General features: G+C 49.4%; 1 protein-coding gene across 3 annotated transcripts in view; it reads right to left on the reverse strand.

The window, feature by feature from the left end:
- DVL1 (dishevelled segment polarity protein 1) overlaps positions 1-22420 on the reverse strand; it is a 95623-nt gene that overhangs the window by 42249 nt on the left and 30954 nt on the right. For all 3 annotated transcript variants that reach the window (XM_056865445.1, XM_056865444.1, XM_056865447.1), the window contains exon 2: positions 2656-2725. In XM_056865445.1, coding sequence (XP_056721423.1) covers positions 2656-2725 — 70 coding nt within the window. The remainder of the gene's footprint in view (positions 1-2655; positions 2726-22420) is intronic.

Genomic DNA, 22420 nt, shown 5'->3' on the forward strand with positions numbered 1-22420 from the left:
GGCACATGAAACAGTCAGCTTATTCTCTTTGCAGAACAAGAGGGGGGGGGAGACCCGGCCTCAGCAGGGTGTCTCTGCCGGAGGACAAGGGGAAAGCTTTTCAGGGGCGAGGAGAACAGCAAAAGATCCAGCCCTTCCTCTGCCTCATCGACAGACAGGCATTTCACGGCTCGCAAGACAGCTTGGGTAGTCCTGATCCTGCAAGGTCGACTTGAAGGTTATGGAGGAGGCCGTGGAGCATCTATGGAAAGGCTTGGGCCACCGGGCAAAAAAACAACCGAGCACAATCGGGATTGCCGATAACAGCGAATTTTCACTACCAGCGATTTCACACTGCCTGATTTCCCAATTCAGGTTTACACTCCCCCTCTTTGGGTTGCATGCCAATGCCCCCTTTGTTGTTAGCACTAACCGAGGTTGGTGTTACACCTTTACCAGCTGTTGCACCAACCAATTCCAAGCGTGGTTAGAGGCAGCCTTGGAAGCAAAGACTGAGAAGAAGAAGAAGAACTGGTTTTTACATGCTGACTTTCTCCACCACTTCAGGAAGAATCAAACCGGCTTACAATCGCCTTCCCTTCCCCTCCCCACAACAGACACCCTGTAAGGTAGGTGGGGCTGAGAGAGTGTGACCAGCCCAAGGTCACCCAGCAAGGACCTCCCCGCGAGGGAGGACATTTCAGACTCGGTGCCACTATTGAAAAGGCCCTTCCCCACACAACCGACCCACCGTATTTCAGAGGGCGGCGTTACGTAGAGCAGGGCTGTGGAGAAAGTCTTACAAAAGTGGAAAGCAGAGAGAGCACATCTGAATAAACACCGGGTGCGTGGATCCAGAAGAGCCCTCACCCAAAGCTGAAATGCTCGTAAACCCGCCCCCGTTTGGCTTCGAGGCGCTCGATGAGTGAGTCATCGGCAAGAGCTATAAAACCGTGCGGCGAACTGCAGAAATCCACTCAAAAACTTCCCAGGGTATAATACAACAATGACCGCTCCACAGACCCTACTGAACAAAGGGCCTGTGGGACGGTCCAGCAGCTATGCTGGAAAACATTTCCAGATAGGGGCTTTGAGATCTCCCAGAATTACAGCTGATCCCCAGACTATAGAGATCAGTCCCTCTGGAGAAAATGGCTGCTTTGGAGGGTGGACTCTATGACATTACACCCTGCGGAGGTCCTTCCCCTCCCCAAACTCCCTGGAGGCTAGCAACCCCAGCATGTGGCAAAACACAAATGGAAATGGAACCAGGCAGCCCTCTCTTTGGAAGTGATTCAGGAACATGGCAATTCTGCCTGATATATTTGACAGGCAATGGCCTATTCACACATGCAAGTCTAAAGAGAACCAGCGTGGTGCAGTGGTTAAGAGCAGTGGTTTGGAGCGGTGGATTCTGATCTGGAGAGCCGGGTTTGATTCCCCACTCCTCCACATGAGTGGCGGACACTAATCTGCCGAACTGGATTGGTTTCCTCACCCCTTCACACGAAGCCAACTGGGTGACCTTGGGCGAGTTACAGCTCTGTTACAGCTCTCTCAGCCCCACCTACCTCACAGGGTGTCTGCTGTGGGGAGGGGAAGGGAAGGTGATTGTAAGCCGGTTTGATTCTTCCTTAAGGGGTAGAGAAAGTCAGCATATAAAAACCAACTCTTCTTCTTCTAAATGGGTGATCTCCTGCATTCAGCAATTTTTTCTTACTGTAGAGAAATGCCCTCACCTGGATGGCCCAGGCTAGCCTGATCTCATCGGATCTCAGAATCTAAGCAGGGTCAGCCTGGTTAGTATTTGGATGGGAGACCACCAAGGACCACCAGGGTCGCTATGCAGAGGCAGCCAATGGCAAACCATGCCTGTTAGTCTTTACCTTGGCTCAGGCTAGCCATCTCATCAGACTTTAGAAGCTAAGAAGGGTTGGTCCTGGTTAGTACTTGGATGGGAGAACACCAAGGAAGTCCAGGGTCGCTACACAGAGGCAGGCAATGGCAAACCACTTCTGTTAGTCTCTTGCCTTGAAAACCCTACTGGGTCACCATAAGTTGGCTGCGACTTGAAGGCACTTTACACACACAGAAGAGATTCTATTAAACTAAAACAGTAAGTTATTCAAGATCAGTTCACTGCCTCTCCATCCCAGCATCTCATTTATAATTAATTGGAATTGCACCTGGGTAGGGCTGGCTGCAAATTGCACAACTCTGCAGGCTGCAGGTTTGAATGAATCAGATAAATAAATTTCAAGACGCAGAGGCCGACGAGTCCCGTTGTTCAGGGCTGCCCAGGCGTGTGTGAATCAGTCCCAAACGAGGGCAGCGTGTGAAATTGCAAGAGGCTAAAAGGCAAGCCTTTCGACAGGATCCCAGCTGGGATAACCTCTTGCAAAAGTTCTGTGGGCAGGATGTGCACACGTCCCAATGGTGTCATCTTGAGGGCTAGCCAATAAGCGTCTGAAACCAGCACGGGAGGGAGAATTTTGGCAAGCCAGATGAGGCTCTCTCATTGAGTCACCGCCCTGCCAAGAATTCTCCTCTCTTCTCGGAAGGTGTTCAAAAGGTGAAACAAGCCCTGCCCAACACTGGATCTAGCAAGGCCTCCTTCGGTGGCCAGGAACTCTTCTCGCCGCGCATGGCCCACAGTGCACATCTAGCTCAACATACCCAGGACACGACACGTCCGTTGAAGCACGGCAGCTTTGCATTGTCATCGGAAATCTCTTCCTTCACCACCCTGGGGGGGGGGGGGAGAAAAAGAAGAAAAGGAAAACGTCAAAAGGTGATGTCAGATAACGGACCCACATTGATAATGGCTACAGCGGAGGTTCTCTGAGCCAGCGTGGTGTAGTGGTTAAGAGCGGTGGTTTGGAGCAGTGGACTCAAACCACTACACCACGCTCTTAACCACTACACCACACTGGCTACAATCATAGAATCATAGATCATAGAGTTGGAAGGGACCACCAGGGTCATCTAGTCCAGCCCCCTGCACAATGCAAGAAATTCACAACTACCTCCCCCCCACACACACCCTGTGACCCCTAATCCATGCCCAGAAGATGGCCAAGATGCCCTCCCTCTCATCATCTGCCTAAGGTCATAGAATCAGCATTGCTGACAGATGGCCATCTAGCCTCTGGTTAAAAACCCCCAGGGAAGGAGAGCTCACCACCTCCCGAGGAAGCCTGTTCCACTGAGGAACCGCTCTAACTGTTAAAAAATTCTTCCTAATGTCTAGATGGAAACTCTTGATTTGCATCAGTTCTACTCCAGCCAATGTAAAGTAAGTCACTGTAAGACAGCAGCATCTCCTTAGTAAGGTCAGTTCCTATTTCCTGGTATCTGCCCCTGATAAGTAATTGTGTTTAATGTGCCATTTAAGAATATTTGTTAGCAGGTAGATTCAAGGCAGTCTGTGAGCAGCTCAGCCTATACAGGGTGAGAGGGCAGACTTCTGATCCTACTGGCTTGAAGGCTGCATACTACCTTCTGGCCATCAGCCGTGGTGGAGCTGCTGAGCAGCAAGGATAAGGCCCCAGTTTGTGAGCAGGCCACAAAGCGGGGATGTGCACCTACCAAATGAGCCCCACTATGTCTTAGAGTTCCCAGGAAGTACCATTCCCCGCGACCCAGTGGGGATTTGAACTCAGGTCTTTCCCGTCTAAGCCCAAACACTACACCACTTGAGTTTCTTCAAAGAGATCGGCGAGGAAGGCGGTAAAGTTCATCCCCCTTTCAACTTAAAATCCCTGCCCGTTTAAGAAGCAGCAACTCCCTGCAGCCGACAGCAAAGAGCTGTAAAAACACCACGTTGAAAAGGCCTTCGGTGAAAGATGACATCTGTAACGCTCTGGCAGACCCCACTGGGGACTTGTCCCGAACACAAAGCTTCAAGGCGACAGCTAATTGCTCCGGGTAGCACCAAGGAGTCAATTTCACCTACACGGGGTTCATCATGATGCATCGCCAAGCTAATTTTTCATCTTTTTTTTTTTCCTACCCTCTTGCAAAAGCCCACACCTACGTTTCAGGGCACGGGATTCAAATAAATATTACAATAGAGGTTGAGAGAGTTTAAGCAGTAGGGAAAAGTGAAAGGAGAGAGAGAGAATGGACTTGGAAGGGGAGTGGTAAGATGCCACCCTGAGACAGATCCTGGAAGATCAGGTTGGAGCTGTGGCCCTGGGAGAGGAGAGCTTAGCCTCACTCACAAGGGAAAACACACTGGCACCTTGCCCAAGAATTTCACCTTGCCCAAGTTAGGATAAATAGCACTTCTAGGAAATATGTATTAGGAAACGTGCACAGGGGAGGGGCTGCGGCTCAGTGGTAGAGCATCTGCTTGGCATGCAGAAAGTCCCAGGTTCAATCCCTGGCATCTCCAGTTACAGGGTATAGGCAAGTGGGTGATGTGAAAGACTCCGGCCTGAGACCCTGGAGTAGGGTTGCAAGGTCCCTCTTCGCCACCGGCGGGAGGTTTTTGGGGAGGAGTCAGAACAGGGCGGGGTTTGGGGAGGGACTTCAATGCCATAGAGTCCAATTGCCAAAGCGGCCATTTTCTCCAGGTGAACTGATCTCTATCAGCTGGAGATCAGGTGTAATAGCAGGAGATGTCAAGCTACTACCTGGAGGTTGGCAACCCTACCCTGGAGAGCCACTGCTGGTCTGAGTAGACAATACCGACTTTGATGGACCAAGAGTCTGATTCAGTATAAGGCAGCTTCATGTGTTCATGTGTAAAATTCAAAGACTATTCCCTAGGGTTGCCAACCTCTAGGTAGGGCCTGGAGATCACCTACTATTACAATTGATCAACAGAGATCAGTTTCTTCTGGAGAAAATGGCCATTTTGGAAGCTTGATTCTATGGCATTATACCTTATTGAAGTCCCTCCCCTTCCCAAACCCCACCTTCCCCATGCTCCACCCCCCAAATCTCCCGGTATTTCCCCATCTAGAGCTGGTGACCCTACTCTTCCCAGAGAACCACACCCCAGTTGAAATCTTACTTATTTACATCATTATAGTCCGCCTTTTCCTAACAAAGGAGGCATGCTCCATTCCTGACACGACAAACAGGAAGGGTATGAGTAAGGAACCCTCCAATATGTTTCCTCATGAGTTGCTGATATTACAGTGCTTCCCAAAAGCAAAACTAGAGCAGAGACTCATGCAGAGATAGGAGAGGCAGCCTCCCCTGCAGGCAGGTAACTCTGCTGCAGCTCTGCCTCAGATGTGATTGAATTATCCAGCGACAGAACAGAGCTACCTGCATATGGTGTAGGCTGACTGGAAACTAAAAAAGCCCAGATCTAGCAATCATGCAGAGACACGGCAGGCAACCTCCTCTGTGAAACTGAACGACAGGGTCTTGGTAGGTTTTAATGGATCAATCTTCTTCTCAGGAAACGTCTCACGAAACGTGAACAATTCTCTTGTAACACACGAACAGGTCCACAGATTTGAGGATCGCTGCAACCGAAAACAACTACGTTTTTATTCCACCCTTCAAAATCAATTTTGGCCTCCAAGGGACGCTGTCAATTTGAAACCTAATAAAAGCCCCGGGTATGTGGTTTCTCGGTTTCGAAATCGCCCTCTCTCTATTTACAGTTTCCTCAATTCTTCCACAGTGTGAAAAAGCCGCACAAACCACAAGACAAGAAGTGACTCCTCCAAAGCGTAGTCCAAACATAACCATATTCGCAGGGGGGAAATGGGGAGAGAGGGCTGCGTTTCCATCCAATTTGTACATCATTCGTTCTAAGTTTTGGAACTCCGGGGATTGAACCCGCAACCTTCGGGGCCATGGCCTGGCCTACTCTGGTCTCCTCTCACCAGGGCCGGCGAATCCACAAGCCTTCCAAGTTGGAAGCCATCACCACATCCTGGGGCAGGGAGTTCCACAATTTAACTATGCGTCGTGTGAAGAAATGCTTCCTTTTATCAGTTTTGAATCTCTCGCCCTCCAGCTCCAGCAGATGACCCCGCGTTCTGGTATTATGAGAGAGGGAGAAAAGCTTCTCCCTATCCACTCTCTCCAAACCATGCATAATTTTATAGACCTCTATCGTGTCTCCCCTTAACTGCCTTCTTTCCAAGCTAAACAGCCCTAAGCGCTTTAACCACTCCTCATAGGGCAGTTAAGGAGTCCCGTGGCGCAGAGTGGTAAGCTGCAGTACTGCAGTCCAAGCTCTGCCCATGACCTGCGTTCAATCCCGACAAAAGTTGGTTTCAGGTAGTTGGCTCAAGGTTGACACAGCCTTCCATCCTTCCGAGGTCGGTGAAATGAGTACCCAGCCTGCTGGGGGTAAAGGGAAGATGACTGGGGAAGGCACTGGCAAACCACCCCACAAACATAGTCTGCCTAGCAAACGTCAAGATGTGACGTCACCCCATGGGTCAGGAATGACCCGGTGCTTGCACAGGGGACCTTTGCCTTTACATAAGGCCGTTGCTCTAGCCCCGTGATCATTTCACTCGCTCCTTTCCGCCCCTTCCCCTAAAAGGCAACCCCTACGAGCAGGTCATCGCAAGCCGTCAAAAAGACGCAGCTGACGCAGCCAGGCAGCGTCGCCGGTCAGCTGCTGCTTCCGCGCAACCAGCAGAGAAAACAGCTCTTGGCTCCGTTGCAATCTGGAACACCGCTTTCAGCCCCTGGGCTACGAGGCAAGGCAGCAACTCCCAGCTGGGCTTTGAGAGGCGGCAAAATCGCGCTAGAACGCAAAGTACAGCAGCTGCCGCTATTTTTCAAAATGTCACTATTTGAGAAAATCATTATTTTTCAGCAGTACCATGGGTGGTTTGAACCCAAGCCGCAGGAGGAGAATTTAATTGGGTAGTTTGGGGGCTGAGTGGCTTTGCCCCGTTCTTTTACTGCTCCGTGGGTCCGCTTCGGCCCGCTTCCCCCTCTCAGTCTCCCAGTTTCTCTCGATTGAGTGAAATTGATTTCAGAACTGCTATTGAAATTTAATACAGCTGCCCATCAGCGTCTCTCTCTCTCTCTCATTTTTTGTAGGTTGCCAGCACATGAGCGCATGCAATCAGGCACAAGAAGCAACTGCGATGCAGATGCATGACTTAATGCGCTTATGTGCTAGTGTGCAACAGGAACCTGAAAGAAAGATGCACACCAAGAAATGCGGCAGGCAAGCTGCCGATGGTCTAAATTAAATCCAGAGTTTTATTTTATTTTTTAAGAGAGGGGGGGAGGCAGGATTGCAACTCTACAAAATAAAGAACAAGGAATTCAGAACCTCAGAATCCATCATTCATGTAACAGCGTGGTGTAGTGGTTAAGAGTGGTGGTTTGGAGTGGTGGGGTCTGATCTGGAGAACCAGGTTTGCTTCCCCACTCCTCCACATGAGCAGCGGAGGCTAATCTGGTAAACCGGGTTGGTTTCCCCGCTCCTCCACATGAAGCCTGTTGGGTGACCTTGGGCTAGTCGCAGCTCTCTTAGAGCTCTCTCAGTCCCACCTACCTCACAAGGTGTCTGTTGTGGGGAGAGGGAGGGGAAGGTGATTGTAAGCCGGTTTGATTCTTCCTTAAGTGGTAGAGAAAGTCGGCATATAAAAACCAACTCTTCTTCTGTAAACGTCACCGATGCGTTTCAGCATGGGGAATTCTCAGGACAACAGGCAGCCACCAAGCAAACTAGAACACTGTATGATAGACTTCTGCAGTTGCAAAATATGCATGGTCCTGTCTGAAACGAATATGGAATCCGACAGTCTAAAATTTCATGTTTTTTAAAAAAATCTTTACGGCAGCAACAATATATTTAAATGTCTGCTGTACTGTCAGAAAGCAGAGCAAAATGATATGTTTTGCTTCTACCAAAAAGAGCAAAAAAACAAGTGCTGCAGTGTTGGGAGTTCTGGATTGGGGCTAGGAGGTCCTGGGTTCTAATCTCTGCTTACGCCTGGAAGTTCACTGGGTGATCTTAGTCTAGTCATTTGGCTCTTAGACTAACCTACCTTGCAGGGCTGTGGTGAGAAAAAAGTGGGCCACATATGCCACCCCAAGCCCATTAGAGGAGGAGGAGGGGAAGGAAGAAGAAGAGTTGGTTTTTATATGATGACTTTCTCTGCCACTTAAGGGAGAATCAAACCGGCTTACAATCGCCTTCCCTTCCCCTCCCCACAACAGACACCCTGTGAGATAGGTGGGGCTGAGAGAGCTGAGACTAGCCCAAGGTCACCCAGCTGGCTTCGGGTGAGGAGCAGGGAAACCAATCCAGTTCACCAGATTAGCCTCCACCGCTCATGTGGAGGAGTGGGGACTCAAACCCGGTTCTCCAGATCAGATTCCACCGCTCCAAACCACCGCTCTTAACCACTACCCCACGCCGAGTAGCCTATGAATAGGAGAAACGAGAGAAACGCAACGTGAGATACTCAGTGACCACAGCTCAGGGGCGAAACCCTGGCTTTGTATGAAGGACAACCCTGGTTCAAAAGGAAAAACCACGGCCAGTCTGAGTTCCCAGGGCTTGCTGAATCGGAGGCTGGACACCAGCACAAGTCAGTGCGTTGTCTTCCTAGGACCTCAGTTGCATATATATTAGGTGCATTAAGGATACCTCATCAACAGTTAAACAGGACCTCTTATTCATACTTGCTCCAGGCAGTTGGTTATTAAACACCAGTTTTGATAGCACTCGGTACGCGCCACAATTTTTTATTACGCCAGTCATTCCCGGGAGCAATTTAATCAGCAGAATGAGTTAGAGAGGGTTCATGCTTCCTGCGCTGTTATTGTCTGAAGTCTTTTAAGTATCATCTCGGAAAAGCAACTTGGGGGGGGGGAGAAGACGTTTCCCCTCTTGCATTGTTCGACAGCCCCCCTTTTCTTTGCGGTTCAGCAGCAAGCAGCACAGGCGTACTGGCTTGCATGTTAAGAGCCACTGGTCACCTGTGGCTAGTGAGAATTTCTACCAGGCGACCAGGAAAGAAGGTCAGCGGGTCTTGAGTGCAGAATACTCCTGGTGTCGCCAAGATCTTGGGACACTGGGTTGAAAAATACCTCTGCCCTCTGCATTGGTAAGCAGCTGCCCCTCGGAGGGGACGCTACTGGGTTAGGTCGAGCCAGGTTCCAACTTGGTATCAAGGCCTATGGTCCATATGGAGGTTTTTTTTACTTCCTGTAAAAATGTTCACCAATCAGCGCAGGTATAGATACTTCTGGCCCGAGCCCCTTTAGCAAACCCTCAGCGACCGTGAGAATTTGAACCCAGGACTTCTACATGAAAGTCCAGTATGGAGCCCCCGAGCTTGGGCAGTGCAACCTCCTTAAAGGTAAAGGTCCCCTGTGCAAGCACCGGGTCATTCCTGACCCATGGGGTCAAGTCACATCCCGACGTTTCCTAGGCAGACTGCGTTTACGGGGTGGTTTGCCAGTGCCTTCCCCAGTCATCTTCCCTTTACCCCCAGCAAGCTGGGTCCTCATTCGACCGACCTCGCAAGGATGGAAGGCTGAGTCCACCTTGAGCCGGCTACCTGAAACCAACTTCCGTTGGGATCGAACTCAGGTCATGAGCAGCGCTTTTGACTGCAGTAATGCAGCTTACCACTCTGCGCCACGGGGCTCTTACTTACACCGGAATTAATTTATCAGGACCTGACCCACAGGACAGGTTAGAAACCATTCTTGCCAGCGGCCTGCTTTGGGAAGGGGAGATTGGGTCGGCGGGCTACGAGTGCGAATTTCCACCTTTTCCAGTAGACCCTGGGGATGTTCCACTACTGCAGTTGCTATATCCAACTCCCTGGTTTCGCAGTTGGAGGGATCAGCTACCCTTCAAGGGGGCTGCTGGGTTGGGGGCCAGCAGGCCACAATGGCCAGCCTCGACCCCGATGAAAGGGGTTTGCGGGATGCAACCCGAAGTAGGTTACGTGGGTGGTTTTTGTGTGCGTTTTTTTAAGAAAAACCGACTTGCATATGGTGCATTCAGACCCAAAAATGTTAATCAGTTCCGAAGAGGTCTCTATTTTTAGAGCAGCCCTACCTCGGGCAGGCTCCCAAGAAAATCACGTGGCCGACAGAGTGGGAAAGACTGGGGAAATCAACCGTCAACAACTCGCTACCAGCTTGCTCAGCAAGCCCAGTCCTTGGAGGGTTGAGATGGTGGCGCATCATTTGGAGGGCGAACGTTTGGAGTTAACCCTTTACCAATCGCCAGCTCTGAGGTTTAAGAACGAGGGATATATAAAAGACTTATAAAACATTTAATTCTTTATAGAAAAGGAGGGAGATGTAGGAGAACTTAACATCTTTTTACTTTTTTTTTTTAGTATATACAAATATTTAATGGTTCCCTTGTTTTTATTTTGTAAAAAATTTAATCCTTAATGGGACCATTTAACGAATACTATTTAACTTAAATCCCTTATTTTTATTTTTTAATTTTTGATTTGTACTGATTCAATAACTTTAGATAGGATAAGAATGTGTTTATTAAAATACTACTGGGATTAGTTCCGTTAGCAAAAGATTACATAATCTATTTTATGATGGAAGAGGGTGAGGAGGAAGTCATATTATTGATTAATATCTTTTTTTTCCTTTTTTTTTCCTGAAAGTGCATTATTCGGCATGTGCGAAAGCGCCCTTAGACTCACACTGATGCCTCACTCCACCCCATATAAAATTCAGGACATTTTAGGTCCTTAGATTATAAATTTCCCCATCACTGTTTCATATCATTGACTGATGGGGAAATCTGTAGCAAAATTATTTTAGGATATGGTGGTAGGGGGAGTTAACTGGAAAGCAGCACTATAGGAGCTAGAATATGGTAGTGGTTTTCGTGTCTGAATTAGGGCTAGGAGGTCCTGGGTTCTAATCTCTGGAAGGATTAGAAGACCCAGGTTTGAATCCCCACTCTGCGATGGATAATTGCTGGGCGACCACACACTCTCAGCCGAACCTACCTCACAGGGCTGGTCTGAGAATAAAGTGGAGACGGAGAACTGTTCGTCCTGCCCTTGGCTCTCGGGAGGAAGGGTAGGACAAAAGCTAGCGTGCGTGCGAGAGATAAAAAAGACCAGACATCGTAGGAGGGAACTCAAAACAGAGCTGCGATTTTTGGCGGTCGGCCCGTGTTCCTTGAAACATTCTGTTCTCCCCTGTGAGCATCTGACTTCCTTGACTAACAAAAGTACATTAACGAACTAATTTCTCACCAACCTGATATGCAGAGCTCGGGGTGAGAAGGGGGCCCTTGGGGGATCCGGCAGGTGGCAACCATCTAACCTGCAAAACCGCCCCCCCCCCAGGAATTACAGATTATCCCCATCCCACTGGTGAACAGTTTCTCCCACCATACCATACCGAAGGAGACCTTTTTTCGTGTGTATTTTTTTTTTATTGTTTTCATAGAGGATGGATTACACAGTTCCAATGTCACAACACAAAAAGAAAAATAGTAATGTTCAGTTTACCCACTACCTCCACTTTATAACCCTCCATCCCCCATCACCCCCCTTCATCTGTGAGCGACTCCCATTGATTAATCTCTTAGATTTATAAACTTATCTTACCCTATACTTATTTGTTTTATTTAACAAATAAAACCTATACTTATTTGTTTTATTTATTTATTTATTTTTGTAAAATCTACCTTTGCTGTTTTTGCCCAATATATAAATGTTTTTTGCCATTGTTTCTTAAATACTTCTATGCCTTTTCCTTTCAAACTATTTGTAATTTTATCCGTTTGTATATAGTAAGTCAATTAATCTCTCCAATCTTTCATATAAAGTTTCCCCCCCCTTTCCAGGATTTAGCAATTATCAGTCGAGCTGCTGCAAAACTATACTGACAAACTGCTTTATCTTCCTTTTTAATATCTTTTGGGAATAAACCTAGTAAACAAGTTTCTGGTTTCTTCTTTATCTTACTCTGTATCAAATTCCCCAATTCCATAATTACCCGTTTCCAAAAAAAATTAATTTTTCCGCCCGTCCACCAGGCATGATAGAAGGTACCTTCCTTCTCTTTACATACTGAAGGAGACCTGAGCACGCTTATCATATGGGCAGCTTCTTTGCTAAGATGGGCATCTCTCCCCCAGGGCTGCCAGCTCCGGGTTGAGAAATACCTGGCGACCTTGGGGGTGGAGCCGGAGTAAAGCGGGGTTTGGGGAGGGGAGGGACTTCGATGCCATAGAGTCCAGTGGCCAAAGCAGCCATTTTTTCCAGGTGAACTGATCTCTGTCGGCTGGAAATGGGCTGTAGTCCCAGGAGATCTCCAGCCATTACCTGGAGATTGGCCATTCTACTCTCCACCGAGGTAGGTAGTTTGGAATTTCCTGCATTGTGCACGGGGTTGGACTAGATGACCCTGGTGGTCCCTTCCAACTCTATGATTCTATGAGATCATGTCAAAAGCAAGCATGACTAACTGAAGCAAATTTCTTCGCAATCCTCCACAAAGCATGGATTTTACTGTACCCCAGCAAAAGAATAAGACTAAACTGAGGCTATCGTACTGGAAAAGACAGTCATGCTAGGAAAAGTTGAGGGCAGCAGGAAAAGAGGAAGACCCAACAAGAGATGGATTGACTCAATAAAGGAAGCCACAGCCTTCAATTTGCAAGATCTGAGCAAGGCTGTCAAAGATAGGACATTTTGGAGGACTTTCATTCATAGGGTCGTCATGAGTCGGAAGCGACTTGACAGCACTTAACGCACACACACACACAGCAAAAGAATACACTCACACAAAAAAACCTTTGCCGATCTGCAATCATTAAGTATCAATAAAATAAAACATGGATGCCCGAAGTCAGATCTTGTACCAGGGTAGCCAGGTCCCCTCAGGCCACCGGTGGGGGATGGGGGGGGTAGGGTTGCTAGATCCAGGTTGGGGAACTCCTGGAGATTTGGGGATGGAGCCTGGGGAGGACAGGGGCCTCAGTGGGGTGCAATGCCATAGAGTCCACCCTGCAAAGCACCCATCTTCTCCAGGGGAACTGATCTCTGTAGTCTGGAGCTGAGCTGTAATTCCGGGGGATCTCCATGTCCCACCTGTAGGCTGGCATCCCTCTCCCGCACCGCGGTCCTCTCCTCCTTAAATACATTTTACAAACTGATTGGTTTCCCCAAAAGCAGTGCAATTAAAAAAAAGGGAGGAGGGAAGAGAACAGCCCCGCTTCCACAAGTCAAACGCTTTGGCACCTCATCAATAAAAGAAGATCTGCTGTGACAAACGCCTCAAACCCAGGACTGCATAATTTATCTCGGGCTTCTCCTTCCCACCCCCTAAAAGGACGACCTGGACGCGGCCGATAAAATACCGCGCAGTCGGATGAAGCCGACAGCTGCCACGCTCTCCGCTGAGCTCAGTCAAGACTCAAAGGCGGAGAGGCAGGGAGAGGGGGCTTGCCTCTTTTCCCTCCTGCAAAGGTGGCCGTGAAACCTTCTGCCAGCCCGGGAGAGCTACGAGGCCGTTTTGAGTCAAAAGGTGCGACTTTAAAAAGCTGGGTTGATTCTCCTTTAAAAAGGTAGAGAAAGCCACCATACAAAAACCAACTCTTCTTCTTCAAAAGAGATGTCTCGGAAAGCATCAAGAGGCTTTGTGAGCCACGCAGGCTTGCCAACTCCAGATGGGGAAACGCCTGGCGATTTGGGGGACGGTGGCGTTTGGAGAGGGGAGGGAACTCAGATGCCGGAGAGCACACCCTCCAAAGCAGCCACGTTCTCCAGGGGAACGGATCTCTTTCGTCTGGAGATCAGCTGTCGTTCCAGATCTCCAGGGCCCGCCGGTAGGTTGGCAACCCTAATAAGGACGGGGGCCAGCATCTTTCGTGTGCCTTCTGACGGTGTTCCAGCAATTGCTTGGAGACGGCCCTTTTAGCCAGCGAGCAGCTGGTAGCCCCGTGGTAGCAGCAGCCTTATCTCAACTGACCAGCTCTGCTTTCACCCTCTCCGGGGAACAATTATGTGTGTGCTGTCAGAACCACTAGCTCTTAAAATAGCCCTTTTTTTCCGGGCTAGGGCTAGGTGGAGGACAAAGCCGTTCCAATTGCAGAGCTGCCCTTTGGTGAACTTGGGTGGTGACCGTCAGAACGTGGAGACCCCAACGGTGATGTAAGATGCCTTTCGAGGGCACACCCTGGGAGAAAGTCTCGCTCACGGGACAAGCTTGGAAGAGCCAGCGCGGTGTAGGGGTTAAGAGGGGTGGTTTGGAGCCGCTGGACTCTGATCTGGAGAAGCGGGTTTGATTCCCCACTCCTCCACGTGAGCGGCGGACTCTAATCTGATGAACCGGGTTGGTTTCCCCCACGCCTGCACACGAAGCCAGCTGGGTGACCTCGGGCTAGTCACAGCTCTCTAGGCCCAGCCTACCTCGAAGGGTGTCTGTTGTGGGGAGGGGAAGGGAAGGTGATTGTAAGCCGGTTTGAGTCTCCCTTAAGTGGTAGAGAAAGCCGGCACAGAAAAACCAACTCTTCTTCTTCTGAATCAGAGCATTGGTCTAAAGGTCAGCATTGACTACTCAGACTGGCAGCCGCTCTCCAGGGTCTCAGGCAGAGGTCTTTAACATCACCTCCTGCCAGGACCTTTAACTGGAGATGCAGGGGATTGAACCTGGCACCTTCTGCTTGCCAAACAGGCGCTCTACCACTGAGCCACAGCCTCTGCTGTATATCGAGCTAGACCGACGGTCTGTCCAGCATGGCTACGCGTGCCCCTGTCTCCTCCCCACCCGGTTAGCAAGCAGGCTCCCCCAAGAGCCATCCTTCCTGTCTTCGATCTAGCCCTTCCGAAGCCGCCTTTCTGGCTCCTGATTCGACCCACCAGCCCTGAGCAGTTAATAAGCAAAAGGGGGCAGGGGGGGGCATTATTATTCAAATGCAGCGAGCGGCAATGGGAAACCCGCCTGGCTGGCAGACGGCGGCCTATTTGCATGCGTATCTATCAATCTCTGTATAAAGTGGCGACGGCAATTTCTGAATATTGGGGAGGAAAAGACGGGGAGGGAGGGCTCATTATTCCCCATTTGTACGGAGAGATGAACGCAGGAAAAAAAAGGCGCACGCTGCAGACCCCCTCGGGAGAGAACGTTTTTTGAGCGGCACAGACAGGCATTTGCATACATTCAGCTGGAGATATTGTGTGTGGAGGGGGGACGAGACGCCAAGGAGCGCAATATTAGCCAAGGGGGCATAAACACCTTCCAACTGAACCTGTTTTAATAAGCATGGAATTGTGAGCCGGAGTGGCGTAGTGGTTAAGAGCGGCGGTTCGGAGCGGTGGACTCTGATCTGGAGAGCCGGGTTTGATTCCCCACTCCTCCACGTGAGCGGCGGAGGCTGATCTGGTGAACCGGGTTGGTTTCCCCGCTCCTCCACACATGAAGCCTGCTGGGTGCCCTTGGGCTAGTCACAGCTCTCTTACAGCTCTCTCAGCCCCACCTACCTCACAGGGTGTCTGTTGTGGGGAGGGGAAGGGAAGGCGATTGCGAGCCGGTTTGATTCTTCCTGAAGTGGTAGAGAAAGTCGGCATATAAAAACCAACTCCTCTTCCTCTTCTCCCTGGTAAATTCCCCGCCCTGGGAACAAATCTTCCCTGGTACATTCCCAAACAGCCACAGAAAAACAGTGCAGTCCTGGGAGGACTTCTATCCATAGTGAATGCCAGAGATAATTCTCAGACAGACAGCATGCAAGCATGCCTGGCAAACAATATCCCTGGCATGACACAGGCATGGGTATGTAATTTTATTGTATTTTTCATTGTAATTTTTTTTCATTGTAATTTTTCAGATCTGTAGTAATTTGTTAGAATCTGTTAGATTTTTCCATGTAACCTAATTTTCATATATATTAGTGGGGTTTTTACTGTTTCATTAATAGTATTGAAGCATCAGCAACAAAAAGGAATTCTAACACAGTTCAAAGTTGTGCCATTGCTTGAAGTGGCTGGTTAAGTAAGATAACGTATTTTTTCCCCTAGTGAATTACAAGATCTAGAAACACAGCCACTGATCACAGCAATTGATCTGCTTCAAAACTGTCTGGGTTGGGCTCCTCTGAGAGTGGAAAACTCTCACTGCTACATAAACCACTAAACACGAACCTTTGGGGGAACGAGAGGAAAGAGAGTTTCCAGTCTGAAGTGAGAACCGAAGCCCACCTCGGCTGCAAGGCATCTGCAAAACAATGCTCCTGACCACACCTTGTTTGTCTGTCAGAAGGCCAGTTTCCCTGCTGATTCTGCGAGCGAGAACAGCATGATGCACCGTGAGTGCGCGCATATCCGTGGCATCTTTTTTTTTTTGAATTTGTTTTATTATTTTTAATAATATAACAGTTAATTTCATCATCATTTGTCTTAATATTAAAAAAAACACAAACATTTCTCATATGTTTATAATACTTTCTGTAACTTCCCCTCCCTCCTCCTCTGTCCATTTAAGATTCTAATACTCCCCTTTGCATTTACTCTCTAATTCGTCACGGTTCTTTATATTGCATCTTCAAGGCAAAAAGAGCCCGAGCAAAACAGAAAATACGCCCTCCCCAGCCCACCAGCCTGTTTTCAGCCAAACGCTTCCGGGGAACCCACAAGCAAGCTGCAGTCGTTCTCTTTCCCTGGCAAAGGCGCATTTTGAAGTTTCCAGAAGACTTCCAGGGTTTCTCTCTCCCCTCCCCGACGCATCAGACTCTTCGGAAGGCGCTTCTGTTTTTTTTGCCGATTGTTCTCTAAAGCGCTGTGAGGCTCTGACACAGAACATTAAAAAGACCAAATGTACCAATCCGACATACCCTGCAGTTTACGAGACAATTCAGTCTCAGCAGAAAGGATTTTTTTTTTTTTTGCAAGACACACGGTACACACAAAACGCAGATCAGAGCCCAGACGTTGGGCTCGGTTGACACTTTACACGAAAGATTGGGCCTCCCGGTTTATTTTTAAAGCTTCAACAGCATTTATGGGGGAAGGGAGTTAGATCTGAGCCGTGGTGATGGACATGGGGAGGATTAGCCCTCCTCCCCCCCAATGCTGTTACCCTATTAGAAACTGCCCCCTTATGCCGGACCCTCTCCCAGATCACAGAATCATAGAGTTGGAAGGGACCACCAGGGTCATCTAGTCCAACCCCCTGCACAATGCAGGAAATTCCAAACTATCTCCGCCCCCCACCCACCTTCTATCCATAGTGACCCCCTATCCACCCATTGACCCCCTACTCCATGCCAAGAAGATGGCCAAGGTGCCCTCCCTCTCATCATGTGCTTAAGGTCATATAATCAGCACTGCTGACAGATGACCATCCAGCCGCTTCTTAAAAACCTCCAGGGTAGGAGAGCTCACCACCTCCCAAGGAAGCCTGTTCCACTGAGGAACCGATCTAACGGTTAGAAAATTCTTCCTAATGTCTAGACGGAAACTCTTTTGATTAAATTTCAACCCGTTGGTTTTAGTCCAACCTTCTGGAGCAACAGAAAAAAAACTCGGCACCCTCCTCTATATGACAGCCCTTCAAGTACTTGAAGATGGTTACCATATCCCCTCTCAGTCTTCTCCTCTTCAGGCTAATACCCAGCTCCTTCAACCTTTTCTCATAGGACTTGGTCTCCAGACCTCTCACCATCTTTGTTGCCCTCCTCTGTTCCAGCTTGTCTACATCGTTCTTAAATCATCTTTTGTTTTCTTGAACACATGAACACATGAAGCTGCCTTACCCTGAATCAGACCCTTGGTCCATCAAAGTCAGTATTTGTCTACTCAGACCGGCAGTGGCTCTCCAGGGTCTCAGTCTTAAATCATCTTTTGTTTTGGTGGCCATTTTCAATATTCTGAGTAATTCAGTCGCTCCTGATTGTGCTCATTTTCCTCTTAAGAACGTAAGAAAAGCCCTGCTGAATCAGACCAAGGGCCATCAAGTCCATCAGTTTGTTCACACAGTGGCCAACCAGGTGCCTCTAGGAAGCTCACCAACTTTTTAGGGGAGCTCTTCAGGGGGAGCATCTGATAACCAAAAGGGGCAAATTTGGCCCTCTGAGCAATATAGGGTTGCCAGCTCTGGGTTAGGGGTAGGAGGGAAATCAGTCTTGCATACGAGACCCACCAGCCACGTTGCTGTGAACGAATTAACCAATTTTCTTCATTGCACTGGGCAAAAATTTAAAAAATGTACATTGGCGGTGGCAAGCATTTGGCTCCGCCACGCAGGTCGTAGGCGGGGTGCTTAATCGACAGCTGGCAAGACGTTTACTTGCTCGCCTAGTTCTTCCAGGCGGGTTGGTTAGCGCCTCCTCATGAGAAAGTCATTCCGGTCCTTTCGACGGGCTGTCTCGAGAACCGGTTTAGATGCAAGAAGACGATAATGATGTGCTGGCGACCCTTCTCCCCACGCCCCAAGATGCCGATTTAGAGGGCCCAGCATTTCAAACGCACAACGTCAGGATGCACCCTGCTTTCCTGGGGGCGAGGGGCCGCGGCCTCATTCGCACAGTGCCAACGGCGGCAGCAAACTTTCACTAGGGACACACCCCAAAAAGAATTCAGGCCCTGCTTTCTGAGCTACCGGATAAATGTCTTGCCTCCTGCGCTCCTCTGCCATCAAGAAAACAGGCACGTCACACTACGACAAGCTGCTAATGAACAGAAATAACGCCATCTCCAGTGGCAACTGTGTCTTTCTCGGCGATTAAGAATAAAAACACTTCATTTCGCCGTCAAGTTTTGCCGTCTACCTTCCTCGCTTGGTCTGCTCTGAATCTGTCGTTCCCTTCCCCCCATTTCTACTGCGATCGGGAATTTTTCTTGGGCCCTCCCGAATAAAAAGGTACCAAGTTTGATCTCCAGAACTGGTACCCAAACAATGTGAACACATGAAGCAGCCTTCTACTGAATCAGGCCCTGGGTCCATCAAAGTCAGTATTGTCTACTCAGATCGGCAGCGGCTCTCCAGGATCTCAGGCAGAGGTGTTTCCCACCACCTACTTGCCTGGTCCCTTTAACTGGAGATGCCGGGGATTGAACCTGGGACCTGCCGCATGCCAAGCAGATGCTCTGCCACTGAGCCACAGCCCCTCCCCTAAACACATGCTGTCTTATATTGAATCAGACCCTGGGTCCATCGAAGTCAGTATTGTCTACTCAGACCCGCAGCGGATCTCAAGGGTCTCAGGCGGAGGTCTTTCACATCACCTACTTGCCTAGTCCTTTTAACTGGAGATGCTGGGGATTGAACCTGGGACCTTCTGCATGCCAAGCAGATGCTCTACCACTGAGCCACAGCCCCTCGAGAGACTTAAGCGGCAAGATGAAAAAGCTGCCCTCGGCTGCTTCTGACATAGATTTGGTGGCAGCTGGTGCCACGCCTAGAGTCGGAGAGATGCAGGGACCTCACAGAAATCCCACATCCTTCAAAACAACCCCAAATGTACCCACATTTACCAATGGTTGCCAACCACCAGGTGGGGCCTGGAGATCTCCCGGAATGAGAACTGATCTACGGACGAAACATCGGGAGATTTTGGGGGTGGAGCCTGGGGAGGGAGGCGTTTGGGGAAGGGTATAATGCCATAGAGTCCACCCTCCAAAGCAGCCACTTTCTCCCGGGGGGACTGATCGCTGTCGTCTGGAGATCAGTTGCAACAGTGAGAGATCTCCAGACCCCACCTGGAAGCTGGCAACCCTAGACACTGGTAGCACCGATTCGGTACGCAAGGCAAACGATGCGACAAGCTTGGACTTTGCCAGGGGCACAACAGATCGCCTGGCATTCTCGCTACAGACAAACAACGCTCTCTGCTCTGCCAATAGATGCCTGGGCAGTCTCCGGATAGCATCTCCTGAAGCACCCCGGTTCCTTTCCTAATTTGGACTGGATCAAGACGCACGCAGGGATGCACGTTCCTTGCCGCTCAGCTGAGCCAACACCGCAAACAGCTTTGTAATCTTGTCTCTTCTCCTTCTGCGGCCAAATTCCAAACTCCCGTCAGACTCTGGAGAGAAAAATGCACACAGCGACGCACCAAAGTCCTATCTGGGTTTTTTTTGCCAGGGCCTACCCAGCCAAGCAGGGGTTGATTTCTTAATAAGCCATCTCTGAGTCTGAAGATAATTAAAAATAAAAAAGAGGGAAAGGTATGCACACACCCCGAGGCGGATATCAGGACACGAAAAGGTTGCCAACCTCCAGTTGGGGCCTGGAGCTCTCCTGGAAAGACAACTGATCTCCAGATCGCTGAGATCAGTTCCCCTGGAGAAGGCGACAGCTTCGGATTATAGAATCACAGAGTTGGAAGGGACATAAGAATATAAGAAAGGCCCTGCTGGATCAGACCAAGGCCCATCAAGTCCAGCAGTCTGTTCATACAGTGGCCAACCAGGTGCCTCTAGGAAGCCACAAACAAGACAACTGCAGCAGCACCATCCTGCCTGTGTTCCACAACACCTAATATAATAGGCATGCTCCTCTGATCCTGGAGAGAATAGGTATGCAGCATGACTAGTATCCATTCTAACTAATAGCCATGAATACCCCTTTCCTCCATGAATATGTCCACTCCCCTCTTAAAGCCCTCCAAGCTGGAAGCCATCACCACATCCTGGGGCAGGGAGTTCCACAATTTAACTACGCACTGTGTGAAAAAAATACTTCCTTTTATCTGTTCTGAATCTCTCACCCTCCAGCTTCAGCAGATGACCCCGCGTTCCAGTATTATGGGAGAGGGAGAAAACCACCAGGGTCATCTAGTCTAACCCCCTGCACAATGCAGGAAATTTACAACTACCTCCTCCCCACACTCCCAGTGACCCCTACATGCCCAGAAGATGGCCAAGGTGCCCTCCCTCTCTATGGGGGACTCTATGGCATCACGCTATGGGAGTTCCACTGCGGCTATCATACAGCCCTTGAACAAATCTATGGTGAGACCACCCTTGGAGTACTGTGCACAGTTCTGGTCACCGCACCTCAAAAAGGATATTGCAGAACTTGAGAAGGTGCAGAAAAGAGCGACCAAAATGATCAGGGGGCTAAAGCAACTGCCCTACGAGGAGCAGTTAAAACGCTTAGGGCTGTTTAGCTTGGGAAGAAGGCGGCTAAAGGGAGTAAAATTTCAAGTAAAATTTCATATTATTCCTGGGCACATGCCCAGGAAAGAAGCAGTGTTTTTGAAGCATCTAGTAACACTTCAGAGAATTCAGAAAATGCCCTATTTTGTTCAAAATCGGTCATTTGGGAGCTGCTTCTCTCCCCCAAAAGATGCTTCTCCCATCTGAGGGGCGGCAGGCAGCCTGGTTAATTTGCAGATAATTGCCCACCATAAGGGGAGACATGGTAGAGGTCTATAAAATTATGCATGGTGTGGAGACAGTGGACAAGGAGAAGCTTTTCTCCCTCTCTCATAATACCAGAACGCTGTTGTGTCTGTTGTGGGGAGAGGAAGGGAAGGCGATTGTAAGCCGGTTTGATTCTCCTTAAAAGGCAGAGAAAGACAGCATATAGAAACCAAGTCTTCTTCTTCAAAGAACATAGGAAGAGCCTTGCTGGGCCAGAACCAAGAGTCCTGCCAGCCCAGTATCTTGATTCGAACAGCAACCAACCTCTGGGAAGCCCCTGTGCAGGACCCCAAGGCCCGCCTGGCTGTTAGTCTCCAGTTTTGTACGTTCACAGGTACACTGCCTCTGGCCCTGGAGGTTCCATTTTGGACATCCTGAGTTACGCCCCTTGAGAGACGACTTCTGAAAGCAAGGCTACCCTGTGAGGGAAAGGTTTATAGGCAGGAGCACCCGGAAATTGGTTTTCTTTTTTAACGTACAGGTTGCTCGAGGGTGGTTTTTTTTGGGGGGTTGCTCGAGAATCCTGCCACTGGGAACCACTCTTAATGTTTTCTATCGGCTGCTGGCAGACTGACTCTCTCTCTCTTTCTCCAACGTGCCCCGACAAGCTGGGAGAGGCGGGCCAGCTGAACGCTCTTGAACTTGGGAATGCCGGCGAGGCTTTCAAGCCGGCGAGAGACAAATAAAGCATTGGCCACGCCGGGTAAACAAGCGGAGATGTTTAAAGAGAGTCTTGAACTCCGGCATTCCTGGGGACTGAAGTGCATGTGAAGGGGGGGGGCGTAGGGCGGGTGCTCGGCTGTGGGGACAGGGCAGAGGGGCCCTGGGGGGGAAATGCAAGCGGAAAGGGGGCACATCCTGAAGCCCTAAGAGCAAAGAGCGATTTGGGGCAATTTAGAGGCAATGTACAGGAGAATTACACAACTTTAAGGTTGACAATGAGGAAATTGAAACTGTTCAAGACTTTCTATTCCTTGGTTCCATCATCAACCAAAAGGGAGACTGCAGCCAAGAAATCAGAAGGAGGCTGAGACTAGGAAGGGCAGCCATGAAGGAGCTAGAAAATATTTTGAAGTGTAAAGATGTGTCTCTGGCCACCAAAACTAGATTAATTCATGCCACTGTAT

Source organism: Euleptes europaea, chromosome 19 (genome assembly GCF_029931775.1).
Source record: "Euleptes europaea isolate rEulEur1 chromosome 19, rEulEur1.hap1, whole genome shotgun sequence".
NCBI classification, from domain to species: Eukaryota; Metazoa; Chordata; class Lepidosauria; order Squamata; family Sphaerodactylidae; genus Euleptes; species Euleptes europaea.